The sequence below is a fragment of the Manis pentadactyla genome, chromosome 2 (assembly GCF_030020395.1).
Source record: "Manis pentadactyla isolate mManPen7 chromosome 2, mManPen7.hap1, whole genome shotgun sequence".
NCBI lineage: Eukaryota > Metazoa > Chordata > Mammalia > Pholidota > Manidae > Manis > Manis pentadactyla.
Window position 1 is genome coordinate 200,043,364 of NC_080020.1, and position 18,315 is coordinate 200,061,678.

At 34.5% G+C, this 18,315-nt stretch overlaps 1 protein-coding gene across 4 annotated transcripts in view; it reads left to right on the forward strand.

Moving 5' to 3' along the window:
* The window catches only part of PREPL (prolyl endopeptidase like), a 48,697-nt gene that overhangs the window by 6,743 nt on the left and 23,639 nt on the right, over positions 1–18,315 (forward strand). For 3 of the 4 annotated variants that reach the window (XM_036925626.2, XM_036925628.2, XM_036925627.2), the window contains 4 exons: positions 8,739–8,861; positions 10,185–10,251; positions 10,788–10,994; positions 12,170–12,305. In XM_036925626.2, the coding sequence (XP_036781521.1) occupies positions 8,739–8,861; positions 10,185–10,251; positions 10,788–10,994; positions 12,170–12,305 (533 nt within the window). Of the gene's footprint in view, positions 1–5,565; positions 5,615–8,738; positions 8,862–10,184; positions 10,252–10,787; positions 10,995–12,169; positions 12,306–18,315 lie in introns of all 4 variants that reach the window. The other variant, XM_057497249.1, reaches the window with a different exon arrangement.

The following is an 18,315-nucleotide window of genomic DNA, read 5'->3' on the forward strand; positions in this document are numbered from 1 at the left end:
CTCCTCCCTTCTTCATATGTTGGGTGCTTTATTCTGTGCTCTTTTTAGGAGTGCTACCATCTAGAGCAGTCCCTGTAGGATGACCTGTAGAGGTGGTTTGTGGGAGGCAAATTCCCTCAACTTTTGCTTGTCTGGGAATTGTTTAATCCCTCCTTCATATTTAAATGACATTCGTGCTGGATACAGTAGTCTTGGTTCGAGGCCCTTCTGTTTCATTGCATTAAGTATATCATGCCATTCTCTTCTGGCCTGTAAGGTTTCTGTTGAGAAGTCTGATGATAGCCTGATGGGTTTTCCTTTGTAGGTAACCTTTTTTTCCTCTCTGGCTGCCTTTAATACTTTGTCCTTGTCTTTGATCTTTGCCATTTAAATTATTATGTGTCTTGGTGTTGCCCTCCTTGGATCCCTTGTCATGGGAGTTCTGTGTACCTCTGTGGTCTGAGAGGCCATCTCTTCCCCTAGTTTGGGGAAGTTTTTGGCAATTATTTCTTCAAAGACACTTTCTATCCCTTTTTCTCTCTTCTTCTTCTTCTGGTACCCCTATAATGCGGATATTGTTCCGTTTTGATTGGTCACTCAGCTCTTAAAATTCTTTCATTCCTGGAGATCCTTTTATCTCTCTCTGCATCAGCTTCTCTGTGTTCCTGTTCTCTGTTTTCTAGTCCATTAATGGTCTCTTGCATCTCGTCCATTCTGTTTTGAAGTCCTTCCAGAGCTTGTTTTATTTCTGTATTCTCTTTCCTTAGTTCTTGCATATTTCTCTGCAAGTCCATCAGCATGGTTATGACTTTTGTTTTGAATTCTTTTTCAGGAAGACTGGTTAAATCTATCTCCCCAGGTTCTTTCTCAGGGGAAGATGTAGCAGATGCCAAAGCTGTCTGGGTTAATCTTGTCTGGATCATATTTTTTTGCCTTTTCATGTTGACAGGTGCTATTGACTGTCAGCTGGGAGGGCCAAACTTTTCACTTGCTACTGGCCTTTCTTCAGTGGGACAACTGCGACCCCTAGTGGCTTGTGTTGAGTAATTGCGTGTAGGCTGGGTCCTTGTGTCTTGCCCAGCTGATATGGAGGGATCTCCCTTTCTGTGGGCTTGGTTTGCCTTAGGCTGTTTCTCTGTTTTCGCAGCGCCTGGAGGGGTAATGGTCGGGGGGGCTGTTTGGCTGTTTACCTCCTTGAGGGGTCTCAGAGCTGTTGCCCAAGGGGTTAGTGCTCCCGGTTTTCCCTGTAATTTCCAGCCACTGGGCTGTGACCTGTGTTGTTTCCGTCTAGCTGTTAAGTCCCTGTCCCTTTGAGACTTTCAAAATGCACTCGCTTTTCTTTGTCACAGGGGCATCAGCTTCGGAACCCGCTCAGAGGTCTTGCTGCCCTATTTCCCTAGTTTCCAGCCCTCCACGCATGCACTGTGTCTGCGCTCTGGTGTGGGTGGCTGGGGCTGGGTGTTTAGCAGTCCTGGGCTCCCTCTCCCTCCCGCCGGGAGCTGGGGGGAGGTGTGCTCGGGTCCCGCTGGGCGGGGGGTTGTATCTTACCCCTTTCACCAGGCGCTGGGCTCTCACACGTGTGGATGTAGTCAGGCTGTTGTTGTCCTGTGTCTTCTGGTCTCTCTGTTAGGATTAGTTGTATTTGTTGTATTTTCAAAAATATATATGTTTTTGGGAGGAGATTCCCACTGTCCTACTCACGCTGCCATGTTGGCTCCGCCTCCAACCATTCCCTTTTTGAAGCACTCTCCCCTTTTGGCCTCTTGACTCCACATTTTCCTGATTTTCCTCCTCAGTTTCCTTTTCTAACTTTTCTTCCATATGACCTCTAAATTTCAGTTTCTCAGGGCTTAGTCCTGGGCCTTTTTTCTCTCTTTAATTTTTTTTAAGTAATATTATCCATTCCCATGGATTTAAGTATATAGCAATTATCATCTTAATCCCATGTCCCCTCTGTTATACACTATTTTGTCACCTATTTAACAGTCCCCAGTTGGATATCTCATGGCAAACTATCCACAGGTGAACTTTAACCCCCCCAACCCTGACTCAGTTCTTCATCTCATTGCTCTCTATTCAGTTGTTAAGCTGGAATAAGGAAAAACATTTTTTTATTCCTCCTGTTCCTTTACCCTGCTATCACATCCATTAACAGTGTATCTATCCCAAGTAAGCTTTATGATTTTTACCATATCTGACTGCCACCTAGTTATTATTTACCCAATTATTTTAGCTTAATCAAGTTGTCTTATCCCAAGGAATAAATTCAGTAAATGACTGGTTTGATATGCTAGTTATATTCCAATAAAATATTCATATACCTCAAATCTTGTATGCTATCATGTAGATATGCTTTCAGAAACACTGCATTAACCTCTAAAATACATAGTGCATGTGTCTGTATTTCTCCATCCATACCATCATCACTCTAGGCATCTTTTACCTGGATCATTGGTAAAGCCACATACCCAAGACTCCTTGCTTGCCTTTTTCTTCCCTTCCAACCATTTTCCATGCAATTGGAAAACTGATCCTAAAATATAAAGTTATGTCACTCACCAGCTTAAAACCTTTCCAGCAATTATTACATAAACAGAAATCCAGTTTCTTAATTAGGTTCCCCAACACTCTGCAACATCTAGCCCCTTCTCGTGTTACTTCAGTAAAGCCACAATGGTCATCTTCCAAATCAAAGAACACAACTCCTTGCCATTCATCTTAGGGTCTCTATATGCTATTCTATTATCCCATTCACCTTTACAAATCTCATTCCTTCTATTTTACATCTTAATTAAATGTTACTTCCTGGGAAAGGCCAGTTCTGACTATGGTAAACAACATAATTGTCCTCACTTTATTATTTTCTACCTTAGCCTTGTTTCCTTCCTGCCATTTTACTACAATTATTATTTCATTGGTCAGTTTCCTCTTTTATTTTGTCTTCCCAACTAAAATGGAAACTCCAGAAAGACAAGGACTCATGTCAGTCTTGTTCAGCGTTCTTCCCTATTGTCTGAGACAGTGGAAGACATAGTAATAAAAATTGCTGAATGAATGACTGTTCCATAAATAGGAGGGAAAATCTATTTTGTAGAATAACATTCTGTGGATTACAGTATAATTCTTGAACCTAAATCCCGCAATAAAGGAATAGTTAGACAAATAAGAAAGGACTCAAAGGGTGTAGTTAAGGTCATGCCAGGCAGAGGGAGTAGCATATATAAAAGCTTCAAATGGAGATAGGCCATCACTGTAAGTAATGTAGCTAAAACAGTCCAAGGTGAATTAAAAGAAGTAAGCAGGGCTTACTTATCACGAATAGACAGCTTTGTAACTCTTGCAAGAGGTTTGAACTGCATCCTAGAAACAATAGAAAGCCATTGAAAAATGTCAGTGCAATCAGGTTTTCATTTTAGAAGACACACTCTGTCAGAACTACAGAAAATAGGTTAAAAGTAGAAAGCTTTGTCAGTAGTTCAGATGAAAATGAGAGCATAAACTAAGGCCACAGCCATAAGAATGGAGAGAAGTAAACGATTTGAGGGAAGATCTAAAAGAGATAAAATCAAAGAAACTTCATCATTAGAGGGTGATTATATTTTATTTGGGACAGCTGAGTGGAAGAATAGAGAATGTAGGCTGATAACCCCTTTTCTGTTTGGATTCTGAAATCCAAAAGCCTCTTATAATATTTGTTTTTAACTTTTTTCTTTTTTAACCTGACCTACACACAGCTGTTAGAGTCTTTATCCCATTTAGTAGATGTTTTGCTCCAGAATACTGTGTTTGATTACAGGATGGTGTCCCCCTTTATGGGATAGGCACCATGTTAACTTGCCAAAATGACAAAATTCCAAAGTACATCTAGGTTATGTTTTAGATGGACTTATTTCACAATCACATAGAGTAGCCTTACTGTTACTTATATCTTAAAGGTAAGGAAGAAGAAGGAATAAATATAACTCACTACTAAGGTGGAGATTTCAATAGATGGTTGGATATATGAGTCTGGAATTTGGGGAGAGTTGTCCATATATAGGCAGTGGTTGAAGCCAGAATTGACATAACACTATATTTATTTATTTGCTACTAATGTATCATTTAAAATATTCTCTCTCTTCCCATTAGATTAGGAAGGCCACAAAGACAAAAATTTTGTAACAGATATCTTTATATGCCCAACACATAGCATAATGACTGCCTCATAGTAGATAAGCAATAGATGCTTGTGGAATGAAGTAAGATTTGAAGGAATGAATTTTTTAATTTCATGTAACCATAAATTTTATTACTGGAAGAAAAACTTCAGAAATCATCCAGTATGAACTCTTTCTCAAACTATGCATCTGTGAGCATATAAGCCTCAGACATAGGTCTGTGATCTATTCTAAGTTCATTTTTTTATATGGTGTGAGGGTTAGGGGTCCAGCTTGTGATGTGTTTGATTCAACTCAGCAGTTATTTGTTGGGCATCTGCTATGCTCCATTCTAGCCATTTGTTATATAGCAGTGAGCAAAGGAAACAAAATCCCTGCCTTCATGGAGTTTACCATTCCAGATGAGAGGAGAGAGACCAAGAAATGTTGAGTGAAATATGAGGCAATAGGTACAATGTAAAATAGACAGGGAGGGAATGAACAGGCCATGTTAGGATAGGGAGGATTGTTACTTTAGTAAGGTGGTCAGGGAAAGCCTAGCTGAGAGGGTGACACTTTGAGCAATATCTTGAAGGAAGTGTTTAGGCATAGGGCACAGAAAGCTGTAAGGAACTGAAGTAGGAACAAACCTGACATGTTGGAGCAACATCAGTTTTTAGGAGGAGGAAGTGAGCGACTGTATCATGATGCCACTAGGTCAATTACTATGAATACCTAGAATTAATGTTCACAGTTTGCAGTGCAGTGGCCATCAGTGCCCGTGACAAGAGCAGTAAGTGGAATGAGAAGGGCAAAAATCTTACTGAGCTCAAGAGAAGAGGGAAGAGAGAAACTGGAGGCAGAGAGCATAGGAAACAATTACTTCAGTTAATCACTTTTGAATAACAAAATAAACAGCAAATATAACTAGATGTTTTAAATGAATATAATTAAGATTCTTGAAAAGGTTCAGAAATGCTAAATAAGATGTATACTAATATGAATACATTTCAGGCATATTAATTACAGATTTAGTATGGTTCTGTGTAAAACAACAAAGAAACCATTTATCAAGTCAAGGAATTTCCTCTCTATTCCTAATTTTAGGTTTTATGTATGTTTTTTTTTCCTGCATTAATCAAATAGCCCTAAGACTTACCTCCTTTATTTGTGTTAGATTACATGGATTTTTCTAATGTTGCACCATCCTTTCATTCTTAAGATAAATCCTGCTTGGTCATATAGGGTTTTATTATTTCTATTATTATTTTTGTTCTGTGCTTTAAAAAAAAATATTCATTTATCATATTTTAGGTTTTTGTATCCATATTTTACAGTAAGATTGATCTGTAACTGTCTTAAATTGTCATTGTCCAGTGTTGGTGTCAAGATTATATTAGACTGATAAAATAAGTTGAGTAGTTTTAAATAGAATTTTTTTCTTGAATAGTTGGCATATGAGATTATCTGTTCCTTGAAGATTCAAGAAAGCTAGCTTTGTAAATATCTCGTTTTGGTGTCTCTTTTAAAAAGGAGACACTTAATTACCACTTCAATGTCTTTGATAGTTATTGACTTATAGTGCTCTTCTATTTTTTTAAGTCAGTTTTGGCAATTCATTTATTTTCTGGAAAATTACACAGTTCATCTGTTTTTTTTAATGTATTGGCATAAAGAACTTTTTGTGATTTTTAAAAATCTCTATTATATCTATAATTAAGCCACTTTTTTATTCCAAATTTTTTAACTCTTTGCTATACATCAGTTTTTAGTACATTTTTCTAAGAACCAACTTTTTATTTTAGTTTCCTTCTCAGTTTCAGCAATGGAAATTAATTTTATTTCCTTTCTTCTACTTTAGGTTTACTCTTTTTATATCTTCAATGAAAGTGTTTCACATTGCATTATAACAGAAGACACATAATATCTGCTTGTCCCACTGTTGATGCTAAACTTGATAATTTTGGTTAAGGTGTTAACTGAAAATCCTCTTCATTCGTAAAGGAAAATTATTTATTCCCTTGCAGTTACTAAGTTAAATAGGGTAATACTTTGGTTCTGTGCAAATATTGTATTACCCAACATGCTTCCACTTAATGAGTTTAACAGTCATTGATGAACTCAGCCTAATCAGTTGTTTCACTGGGGGCTGCTAATCATTTTCTAATTCTGTTTTTTCTACAATTATTAGATGGTATTGTTCTAAAAAGAAGAGTTTCCTTTTTTTGTTGACCCCTTGTTTTATTTTTTTATTTTACTTCGGTGTATGGTATTTTGTTATTGTTGCCTCATTTCAGATTAGTGTGAATTTAAATCTTTCAGTGAATTGTAATCAGCTACATTATTCTTTTTGATGTTCAAATTGTCCCAAATGTGGCTAGCAGGTACCCCTACAAACTGGCCCTTGGGTCCTTTTGACACACCTCCATTAATCTTTGAGCACCTACTTGCTTTCTGGCACAAGACAGCCCAAGCCTACTTTTTACTCTCCCTGACCAAGACTTGGAATTAGCCATTTGCTTATGGTACCATCTTGACCAAAAGCTATCTGTTGTCTTTCTACTGTGCTGTTTTTCCATCTGTAAATAATTTGAATTTATTTACAGATGTTCAACATTTTTGCCATAATAAAATTTTCGTATTCCATTCTCATTTTACAAGTTTTCATTGTTAAATGGTTTATGGTGGGCCACCTGGAAGGTGGGAAGAAGTGCTTCTTTCTTCTGCTAATGGAGTGACAGTGTACATGTAACCTTAAAATTTCAAGTTAAAGCTGTCCAGTCCTCTCAGCTCCATTAGGTAATACATGCCCTTGAAACCTATAGACTATTAATGTATTAAGATATTTGGCTAAATTGGATACATTTAGCAGTGTACCCTAATGATAATGCTAGCTGTCATTGAAATGAAAGCTTCAAACACCAGTGCATATTGTTGGTACAAAACTAAAACTAAAAACAACTTAAAAGTATTCTCTGAATATTATATAAAATCTCAGTTTCCCTGGGAATAATTTATTTTGAGGAACTATTTTCAAAGCTCTTGAATTCTACTTCCATTTTGTTAAGGCAGTTAAAAATCATATTACTTCCAGGATTATTTTGATTTAGAAAAACTTGCTTTATTTGGATTTTTGACACAGAAAAAGTTAATCAAGAATGTAAAATAAATTTAAGAGGACTAGTATTGGGCCAGCTCTGTTACCTTTAGCCCCTTATGGGAATGACAGAACAAAAAAGCACACACCTGGAAATGAAAAGCCATCTCCTATTGTGAAGTTATAGCTTCAGGACAGATTTCTAGTGATTTGTATTTGGGGTGACAGTAAGAAATTATTGATACAAATATTATGCCTCTCTAGTCTAGAGATCATATCTAGACTTTGTAGAAATGCTAAAAAAATAATGAAAATTAAACATATGAGCCTCCAGTATTTGGATGCCAAATAATTACTTAAGCTTATTAATTATGTGATTGAGGTAGGGACTGAAACATTCAGACCACATAACCAACCCTTGTTGATTTGAATCTAATCCAAATTATAAAGCATCTCAAAAAGTGTAAAGGGAAAATTGTGAAAATGATTATTTTTCCATTTAATTTGTTTTGATGATATTTCTATTTTATTCTTGTGTTTAGTTTAGATTATAAACTCATAAATGATATTTATAGCTTACATTCTGTACAGTGTTGGTAAAGTATCATGGATACATTCGTGCAGTAAATATTTACCAGCTGTTGGAGGTCCTATCCAAAGGCTTAATGCCCCTCTGGCACAAATCTCTTTACAGTTGTCATCTTTGGCAGAAAGCAGATGTCAAACTCATGGTTAGAATTCTTTTGCTTAAACAAGGCAAACCTGTGGAGCATTGAGTTATTGAACCCATTTTATATTTGACAACTGAGGTTTTGCCTTATCCAAATTTTAATAATTCATATGGTATTTATATGCTTACTGGAGGTCAGCTAAAGCTTTTAGCCTATGAGTTACTCCCAATAAGATGTTGAGTGCTTATTTGGCTTTCATCTATATCTCTACTCATGGTCATTAATTTTCCATTTTTCCTTGTTCTTTTATAAGGTGAATATATTATTTTTTCCTTAAGCTCAAAGAGAAGCATTGTTTTATAAAGCATTAATTCACCTTTTGATCTGATAAACAGTTGTATTGGGGGATTCCTTATCCCCACAAGAGAGGAAGATTGTGGCTAATGAAGACATGAAATAGGGCAAATTTCTTAACTCTGGCTGTGAATAAAATAATAGTGAACATTTATTAATAAAGATAATGTCTTCCTCCCCCTTTGACATTTTCCTCCTTTTAGGCAGTATTTTCTTACTTTGTAAAACTTAGTAGATTTTTTTTTTTACCTCTCCCCGCTACTAAATATGTAAACATTCATAGGATTTCCTTTGCTGCTTGATTTTATATAAACCTTTCCCATGGTATTTCTGAACATTCTCTAGCAGTGCTCAGTACTTCTGCATCTCAAGGATATGCTCACTTAAATTAATGGTACAGGATGTATCAAGAGTCCATTTTATTTTCTTTGTCTACATTTTTAAATAAAAAAGAGATTATAGTTTGAAATACTGTGATCATACCAACAAAACTTTTTTCAGGATTTTCTGCCTATTAAACAAGAAAAAGAAAAATTATTTTCAGAAAATATGGATGCATTTGAAAAAGTGAGAACAAAATTAGAAACACAGCCACAAGAAGAATATGAAATCATCAATGCAGAGGTAAGATATGTTGTCTTTTTTAAGAAAATATGATATTACCAGTTAGAATAAAAATGAAATACCTTGTGGTTTATAGACAGAATCCCCCATCAAAATTCTGCTTTTGGCCTTTAAAATATGCTGAAAAACTTAAAAAATACAGGAAAACAGAGTGTGACCCTTAAAACAAATTATCAAGATCAAAACCAAGATGAATTTCCAAGTACGTTATGTGAATTCTGGTATTTGGAAACAACCAATGCTGTTGTAAAATTTTTAAAAGAATTCCAAGGAGAAAGCATATGAAACTAAGTCATGTTTTTGTATTGTTTGAAAAGTATATTATTGCTCTGTCTACACTTTTTTTTTTAGAAACGGAAATTCACTCTAAGAAATACAACACCATGAAAGCCAAGGATTTGACCATTTTATGGTTAACAGAGTTACAAATATTCAATTGAAACAAACTGAATATGCATGTTGAAATTTTCTCAGTAAAATTAGAAAACAGAACCATAGCTTATAAATGAAAATCACACACTTAGTAGAATGGAAATAATAGTAGGTTAAGAATAAGGAATTCCAGATTCAAAGTACACCACTAACTGGCAGGTAATAAATGTGCATAAGGTACCTGAAATCAATCAATCAGTTACATTTAATATGTAGGTATTAGAGCACTATTCATATATTGATAGTGTTCATTCTCTCATTTCAAATTGTCTGTATCTGTCACCTCACAGAGGATAAGATACTACATGTAAAGTCAAATCAAGACTATGGACAAGTTGGTGGTGACAGCATATTTTAGATAAAAGAATCTCAAAGTTATTGACTGGGTCTTCAGACTAATCTGAGTAACAGTTTCCTCATCTGCCTCATATTAGGTTGTCTTAGAGCCCCAGTTGATCTCTCTTAACTGAATCCCACTATAGGGATTTTAGGTGTTTCTAAAATATAGCTAAAGTGGTTTGCACAGTCATAAGAACTGACATAGATTTCGTTATGCCTTCTCTTTCTTGCCTCTGATGTTTATATATTTAGAAACTCCTCCAGTGATTGTGAACATAAGCAAACCATATCTTAACTACTGTTATAAAAAGTGATCTATTTGAATGTTCCTTGTGCATTTGAGAAGAATGTGTGTTTGGCCACTGTTGGATGTTATATTCTGTGTATGTCTTTTAGGTCCATTTGATCTAAAGTCCATTCATAGACTTCAACAGGTCTGCTTTTTATAAAAGATCTCACTTCTTCATCTTGAACAGTCAGACTGTATTAAGTCATGTTTAAATTACAAAACTTATTATATTAAATAAACCATTTGTTTCTTCTTATTATCAGGTTAAACATGGTGGTTTTGTTTATTATCAAGAAGGTTGCTGTTTGGTTCGTTCCAAAGATGAAGAAGGTATACCACAGTTTTTCCTTTTAACATACTCTGATTTTTCAGATTTCACAGTTTTCACAGAAAATTTGATACTAACTTCTCAAAGAAGTTACTTTTTTAGATTATTTCTAGAAAAAAATTTTTAAATGACTAGCTTTTAATTTCTGGGTTTAAGGTATAGTAAACAACTGTACTCAAAAGCTGTGGCAGGGAGAATGGAGGTGTAAACCAGCATTTTTTGAGCATCTGCTATACCCTGGGTACTGTGCTAGGCACTATACATAGATGTTTCAGTATCATTTACATTATCTAACTTTCTAGGTTCTAGATGGTATCAACGTAAGTTGATACATGGAATAATATTGAATAGCATAGAATAATATTAAATAACTAATGCCACTTTCTGTGCAAATCAAACTGCCATCAATCCTGGAGAAAGTGAGAATATAGCTTTTATACAAGGGGAATGCTAGTTTAAAACAATGAAAGACAGTTTTAAAAAATGTTTAGGTGTATGTATCTGTGGAGTTATCTCTTCCATACTTTTCTTTTTGCAGCAGACAATGATAATTATGAAGTTTTATTCAATTTGGAGGAACTTAAATTAGACCAGCCCTTTATTGATTGTATCAGAGTTGCTCCTGATGAAAAGTATGTAGCTGCCAAGATAAGAACTGAAGATTCTGAAGCATCTACCTGTATAGTTGTAAAGCTCAGTGACCAGCCCATAATGGAAGCTTCTTTCCCAAATGTGTCCAGTTTTGGTAAGCCACCAACCACAGCAGTCTTCAGTGTTGAAAAGGCAACAGTGAGAGAACTGTCCACACTTCTGAAATATTTTCACTTGCCCATTTCAGTGAATGAGAAGATGAGTGCCTGAACCATTTATTTATTTTTGTGGACTTCACTCCTTCCCCTATGCCTCTTATTCAGGAGACCTTTCCTTCTTTAATCATATATCCAAATTCATGTGTTTAAAAGTATTATAGTCAGAATTCAAGTTGTACAGTTTATTTTGATACATCAGTAATTCTCTAATTTATTACTTAGAATACATTTTTGCATGTAAGTTGTATCTTAATATTTTATTCTTCTTAAAAATTTTTAAATTTCATTTTACCTTGTGGAGCTATTATAGCAGATTGCTTGAGGTTACTACTGAGGAACTTTGGAACATATTCAATTAATTATTAACAGAAGTTGTGATATTTTTACTAATAGAACCAACTTTAAATTTTATCATTTATCAATGAGTTGATACATATGTTCATATTTTGTCCTCCCTTTTCATTTTCTGCCATAGTTTTCCCCATTTTTAATAACTAAATGCTTTTACAATGAATTGAAATTATACCCTATCTAATTGCTTCTAAGGCATATATTTTGTACATTTTAACCTCTCTAAAACCAGGTTGCATACTATGCTATGCTGTCTTACAGTCACTGTCAGCCAGGTGGCAGTCATGATGTAATTGTGTGAAAACTTCCATTGGCAGCTGCTGGTAAGATCAAGAAAACACCAGCATTAAAATATATTTGGTTGTTTGAGATACCTGTGGCTTAAAGGCATCCTGAAAAGATTTTAGGCATGAAAGAAAGTGATCCAGTGTATTCCTTCAGAATTAGAGGCTATAAATGTAAACATAATTCATCTCCTGAGAGAAAAATGTGACTCATCAAATTCTCCTAAATATTAAGGATTCAACTCTTATTTCGAAACCTGAGACTGATAACTAATTGAAAACTTGGAACTGATGTAGTAGTATTTTATTCTCTAGAAAGCTCTGACTTATGTAATAGGTTAGATACAGTAAAACTGTATTAGAATATGATTTCCAGGGATAAATTTGCACAACTCAAAATTAGAATGCATTGTGCACTTTTTTTTTTCCAACTGTAAGTAGGTGGCTATGGATAATTCTTAATTACTTTCTTTCAGAATGGGTAAAGGATGAAGAAGAGGAAGATGTTTTATTCTACACCTTCCAGAGGAACCTTCGCTGTCATGATGTATATCGAGCCACTTTTGGTGATAACAAACGTAATGAACGTTTTTACACAGAAAAAGACCCGAGGTAGTAAAATAATGCAATTTAATCTTTTTCTCCAGAGTATTTCTCCAGTTATCTAAAGTACTGTCCCTTGTTGACTTAAATTGTTGATTTTGGCTGGGACCAAATGTAATAAGGCTAAGATGAGCATGACCATTGTTTCATTAGTTTTTAGATTCAGAATTGGAATTTGTTTATATTCCAACTCCATAGTAAATACAAATAAATACATCATTAGACTGCAAATGCTAAGTTGCTAACATTCTCTCTGGACTGTGACACAGGAGTTGCTAATTAAACATTTAATAAGGTTGCTATACAGCAATTATAAATCTTTCTTATGTCAATACCATGATGTCGGTTGCACAGAATTCACAGCTTATATTATAGATTTGAAGTCTGGAGAAATTACATTATGCCAGCCCATAGAACTAACATTGTTGGTCCAGTAATGCTCTCACTGCTTTTTTTTCTGATGTTGACAGTTTCAGTGAGAAATTACCAGAACTGTTTTTTCATACGATTCTGCTATTTTCATGTCATTTGTCAAGGACATCTTTTGAGATGACAGTTTAAGCTAGTAATTTATGTTATCAATGACTTAAGACTATGAGCTATTTTCCATCTGTGAATAAACTTAGCTCAAAATTGCCCCACTGAGCTATACTCTTGAGTAAGGTACTTACCTGACATACATTGTTACTATCCTAAATTCTAAGATTAAGTCAGTTGTCAAACATGTATTTAGGATTTTTGGAAACTATTTGGCTTATAGCATTCTTTTTCTGCTCCATTAGGAACTAACCATAATTAAATATGTTTAAGCCTAGTTTGGTATTCAGAACCCTGATCTACATACAGCACAAACTAGTTGGGTGGATTCTGAATACTTTATAAACAGCCTCAAATCCAAAGGAGAGGACCAAAATGGAAAAGCAGAATACTTGAAAAGAAAATGGAGTAAAGGTAGAAACCACAGAGCTGCTTTTACTCTATTTCTTTTGATCCCCAGGTATCAATTTTCTGTTTTTACAAGTAAAGTTTGCCAAATTGACTTTATAATTTCCATTTACCTGCCCCTGTTGGCCCAGTGTGGACACCTGATTTTGAAAAATGTATTGTTACAGATATGGCTAAGAAAAACCCTCACTACCCAGGTTCTTCATCTACTTAGTTTTCAGTATTTAAGTACATTTGGTTGTTCAAAGCTAGTTTTCTATTTTGATAGTAGAGTAAAAATGATGTACAAGGAAGATCCTGCTCTTCTATTCTTAAAGATTGGTGTATTTTGAATACTCATTCTTCCATTTGCAGATATTTCCAGAGCCGTTTAATTCACACATTCTAAGGAGAGCAACCTTATGTAGTTTCTAATGGGAAAGATCTAGACAGAATTAGGAGACCTGATTTTTAAGTCACTGAAAAACAATTCCTCACCCCCTCCACCCCCACCAATAAAAATAATTACTGGTACAAATGCTATTCACTGTACCATTTACAATGTGATTCTACCACCAGAAGCCAGAACAGGAGGTCACTGAAGCCAGCTTGGTCACTAAAGGCTCCCAGTGAGCCTTCAGAGATCCCAGTGAGGCAAACTCAGAGTAACCTTGAGTGTATTAAGCTGTGTCAAACACTTGGCATCTTAGATATTTAAAGTAAAAAGAACTTTAGAGGTACACCTAGTCTTACTTCTACAGATTGGTTGTCTCATCTTGGACTAGCCATTTCTTGTTCAGTTTCTGTATCCAAGGTAATACTTTACCTAGGATGCTGTAGGATTGGGTAATGACACTCACATATTGACTCCATGGTTTATTTCATGGATCCAGGTTTCTTTCATACCTTTGAATATAGTTATTTTTTAATACATTTAGGCAAATGAAAAATCCACATAGATCATTTCAAACTCATCACATGCATACCCATATCATACTGCAGAATGGGAAATTGGAGTTTGCTGCCCATGCAAGTATAATGGCTGCAACAAGTACAAGTAATAAGAAGAAAGACTTATTTCACTTAGCATAATCCCCTCAAGGTCCATCCATGTTGTTGCAAATGGCAGGACTTCCTTATTTTTCATGGCTAAATATTTTGTGTGTGTGTGTGTGTGTGTACACATCACACATTCTTTATCCTTTCGTCCATCAGTGGACAATTAGGCTCTTTCCACAGCTTGACTATGGTTAATAATGCTGCATTGAATGTGGGAGTTGCAGATACTTCTTCATGATCCTGATTTCATTTCTTTTGGATATGTAACCAGAAGTGGGATTGCTGGATCATGTATGGTAGCTCCCTTTTGAATTTTTGAGGAACCTCCATAATTCTGTCCATAATGGCTATATCAGTTTACATTCCTATCAAGGGTACATAAAAGTTCCCTTTCCTCTGTTTCCTTGCCAACAGTAGTACTGCTTGTCTTTTTGATAATAGCATTTTAACAGGTGTGAAGTATTATGTCATTGCAGTTTTTATTTGCATTTCCCCAATGAAAGTGATGTTGAACATGTTTTCATGCGTCTGTTGGCTATTTGTATATCTTCTTTGGAAAAATGTCTATTGAGGTCCTCTGCCCATTTTTTAATCAGATTATCTGGTCTTTTTTGCTGTTGAGTTATCTGAGTTCCTTGAATATTTTGGATATTAATCCCTGATCAGATAGATGTTTTGCAAATACTTTCTCCCACTCTGTAGGGCACCTTTCATTTTGTTGATAGTTTCTTTTGCTGTGGAGATATTTTTAGTTTGCTATAGTCCCACTTTTGTATTTTGGTGGTTGTTTCTTGTGCTTTTGGGGTTCAGAAAATCATTGCCAAGACCTATATCAAAGTTTTTCCCTATGTTTTCTTCCAGGATTTTATGGTTTCACATCTTATGTTTAAGTCTTAATCCATTTCAAGTTAATTTTATGAGTGGGTAAGATAGGAGTCCAGTATCATTCTTCTGTATATTGTTAACCAGTTTTCTCAATTTAATGAAGAGTCCTTTCCTCATTAAATATTCTTGGGTCCCTTGTCAAATACTATTTGACTATATATGTGAGGGTTTATTTCTGGACTCTCAATTCTGTTCCATTGGTCTGTGTGTCTGTTTTTGTGCCAGTACCATACTGTTTTGATTACTATCACTTTGTAATATAGTTTGAATTCAAATCATTTGTTGCCTCCAGACTTGTTCCTCTTTCTCAGGATTGCTTTGGCTATTCGGGGTCTTTTGTGGTTCCATATAAATTTTAGGATTGTTTTTCTATTCTGTAAAACATGCCATTGGAATTTCAATAGGGATTATATTTGATGTATAGATGGCTTTGGGGTAGTATGGACATTTTAACAATATTCTTCTCTCCATGAGCATGGGATATCTTCCCATTTATTTGTGTCTTCATTTTCTCTCATCAAAGTCTCATAGTTTTCAGGGTACAAACCTTTTCCTTCCTTGGTTAAATTTATTCCTAAGTATTTTATTGTTTTGGATACCATTTCAAAAGGGGATTTTCTTTTTTTCAGATATTTTATTCTTAGAGTATAGAAGTACAACTGATGTCTGTATGTTGATTTTATTTCCTGCAACTTTACTGAATTCACTCTTTAGTTCTAACAGTTTTTTGGTGGAATCTTTAGGATTTTCTATATATAAGATTATATCACCTGCCAATCCTCTGTGATTTAGATGCTTGTTATTTTTCTTGCCTGATTGCTCTGGCTTCTAGTACTTTGTTAATTGGGAGTGGTGAGAGTTGGCACCCTTGCCTTGTTCCTGATCCTAGAGGAAAAGCCTTCAACCTTTCACCATTGAATATGATGTTAGCTTGTAGGCTTGTTATATATGGGTTTTATAATTTAAGGTGTGTTCCTTCCATTCACAGTTGCTGAGAATGGATGTTGAATTTTATCAAATGCTTTTTCTGCATCCATTTTGTAGATGTTTGTAGCAGTCTTATGATCCTTTGTATTGCTGTGGTATCCATTGTAATGTCTCCTCTTTCATTTCTGGTTTTACGTGAGTATTCTCTCTCTTTTTCTTAGTCTAGTTAAAGGTTTATTGTCACTTTCATCTATTCAAAAAGCAGCTTAGTTTCATTGATCTTTTCAACTGTTTTTCTGTTTTCTTTAATTTATTCCTACTCTGATCTTTGTTATTTCCTTCCTTCTGCTAACTTTGTCCTTATTTTTTCATTCTTGTTCCTTGAGGTTAGGAACAAGTTAGGTTGTTTATTTGATATATTTCTTCTTTCTTAATGTAGATGTTTATTACTATAAAATTCCTTCTTACAGTTGCTTTTGCTGCATCCCATATGTTTTGGTATGTTGTATTTCCATTTTCTTTTGTTTGAAGATTTTTTTTCCCTTTTGATTTCTCTGACCCTTTGATTGTTCAGGAATGTACTGTTTAATTTCCATGTATTTGTGAATTTTCCATTTTTCTTTCTGTTACTGATTTCTAATTTAATACCTTTGTGATTGGAAAAGATAATTGGTATGATTTCAGTTTTCTTAAATTTGTTAAGACTTGTTTTGTAACCTAACATATTTCTGTATATTGTTACCCAGTTTTCTCAACTTAATTTAATGAAGAGTCCTTTCCAACATTTCCTTATTGATTTTTTCGCCTGGATGATCTCTCCATTGTTGAAAAAGGGTATTGAAGTCTCCCACTATTATATTGTTGTCTATTTATCTAATCTGTTGGTATTTGCTCAATATATTTGGGTGCTCTAATGTAAATGTATACTATATATTTATAGTTATTAAATCCTCTTGATGAACTGGCCCCTTTATTATTATATAATGGCCCTCTTGTTACAGCTTTTTAATTAAAGACTATTTTGTCTGATACTAATATAGCTACTCCTGTTCTCTTTTGGTTTCACTTGCTTGGACTATCTTTTTCCACCCCTTTACCTTGAGTCTGTTACAGAAAGTGAGGAAGCTGAAGTGAGTTTCTTAAAGACAGCATATATAGTTGGGTCTTGTTTTTTTAATCCATTCAGCCACTCTGTCTTTTGTTTGTGGAGAATTTAATGCATTTACATTTAAAGTAATTGCTGATAGGTAAGGACTTAATAATGTCATCTTTCTAATGTTTTCTGGCTAACATGTAGTTCCTATGTTCCTTTCTTCTTTTCTTCCTCTCTTCATTTATAAATTGATGATTTTCCATAGTGGTATTGTTTGAGTCCCTTCTCTTTATTATTTGTGTATCTACTGGTAGGTTTTTGCTTTGTGGTTACCATGACTTGTCTTCTGCTTGTAAGAAGCCTTTTACTATAGAACCACTTGTGTTCTCACTTCCCTGTAACCACTTACCTGCCAAATAATTGACCAAGTAATTTATCCTTTGACTACCTTTGTCAGCATCAAACAAAAATAAAATAGATAAAAATAGCAAAGAAAGTTTTGAAACTAAAAAGCACAGTGGGTAAGGACTTTCCTTACAATCATATATTAAAATATATGAAGCTACAACAGTTAAATAGGACAGATTGACAAATAATAGAGACCAGAATAGATAACTCTAAAACAGACCCTAGTATGCTAAAAAAAATAGCTTACTCTATGGTAAAAGAGGCATCACAAATTAATGAAAAATAAATGTGTATTATTTTTTTATGCTATGAGAAACATTGACTATTTGGGCAAAAATAATTTTGTCATTTCATACATCAGCATACATTCCTAAAAGAGTTAAAAAATCTAACAAAAATAAAACTATCAACAAAAAAAACCTAAATGAAAATCATTTTACTCAACTTGGTTAAAATATTTCCAAAGCACGAAATCAACAGAAGAAATTTAAAATGATAGTGTCAATATTCTTGATTACCTTAAAAAATTAAACTCTTAAGTCCGAAACTATTGTAAACAAATAAAAATCCAGATGATAAAATGGAGCAAAGTATTTTCAATAAAAGGACAAGTTAATACCTTTAATTTATGAAGAGATGTTTACAGACCAATAATTTAAACTACATCTCAAGTTTAAAATGGGGATAGATGATACATCACTGAAGAAATAAAAAAATTGACAA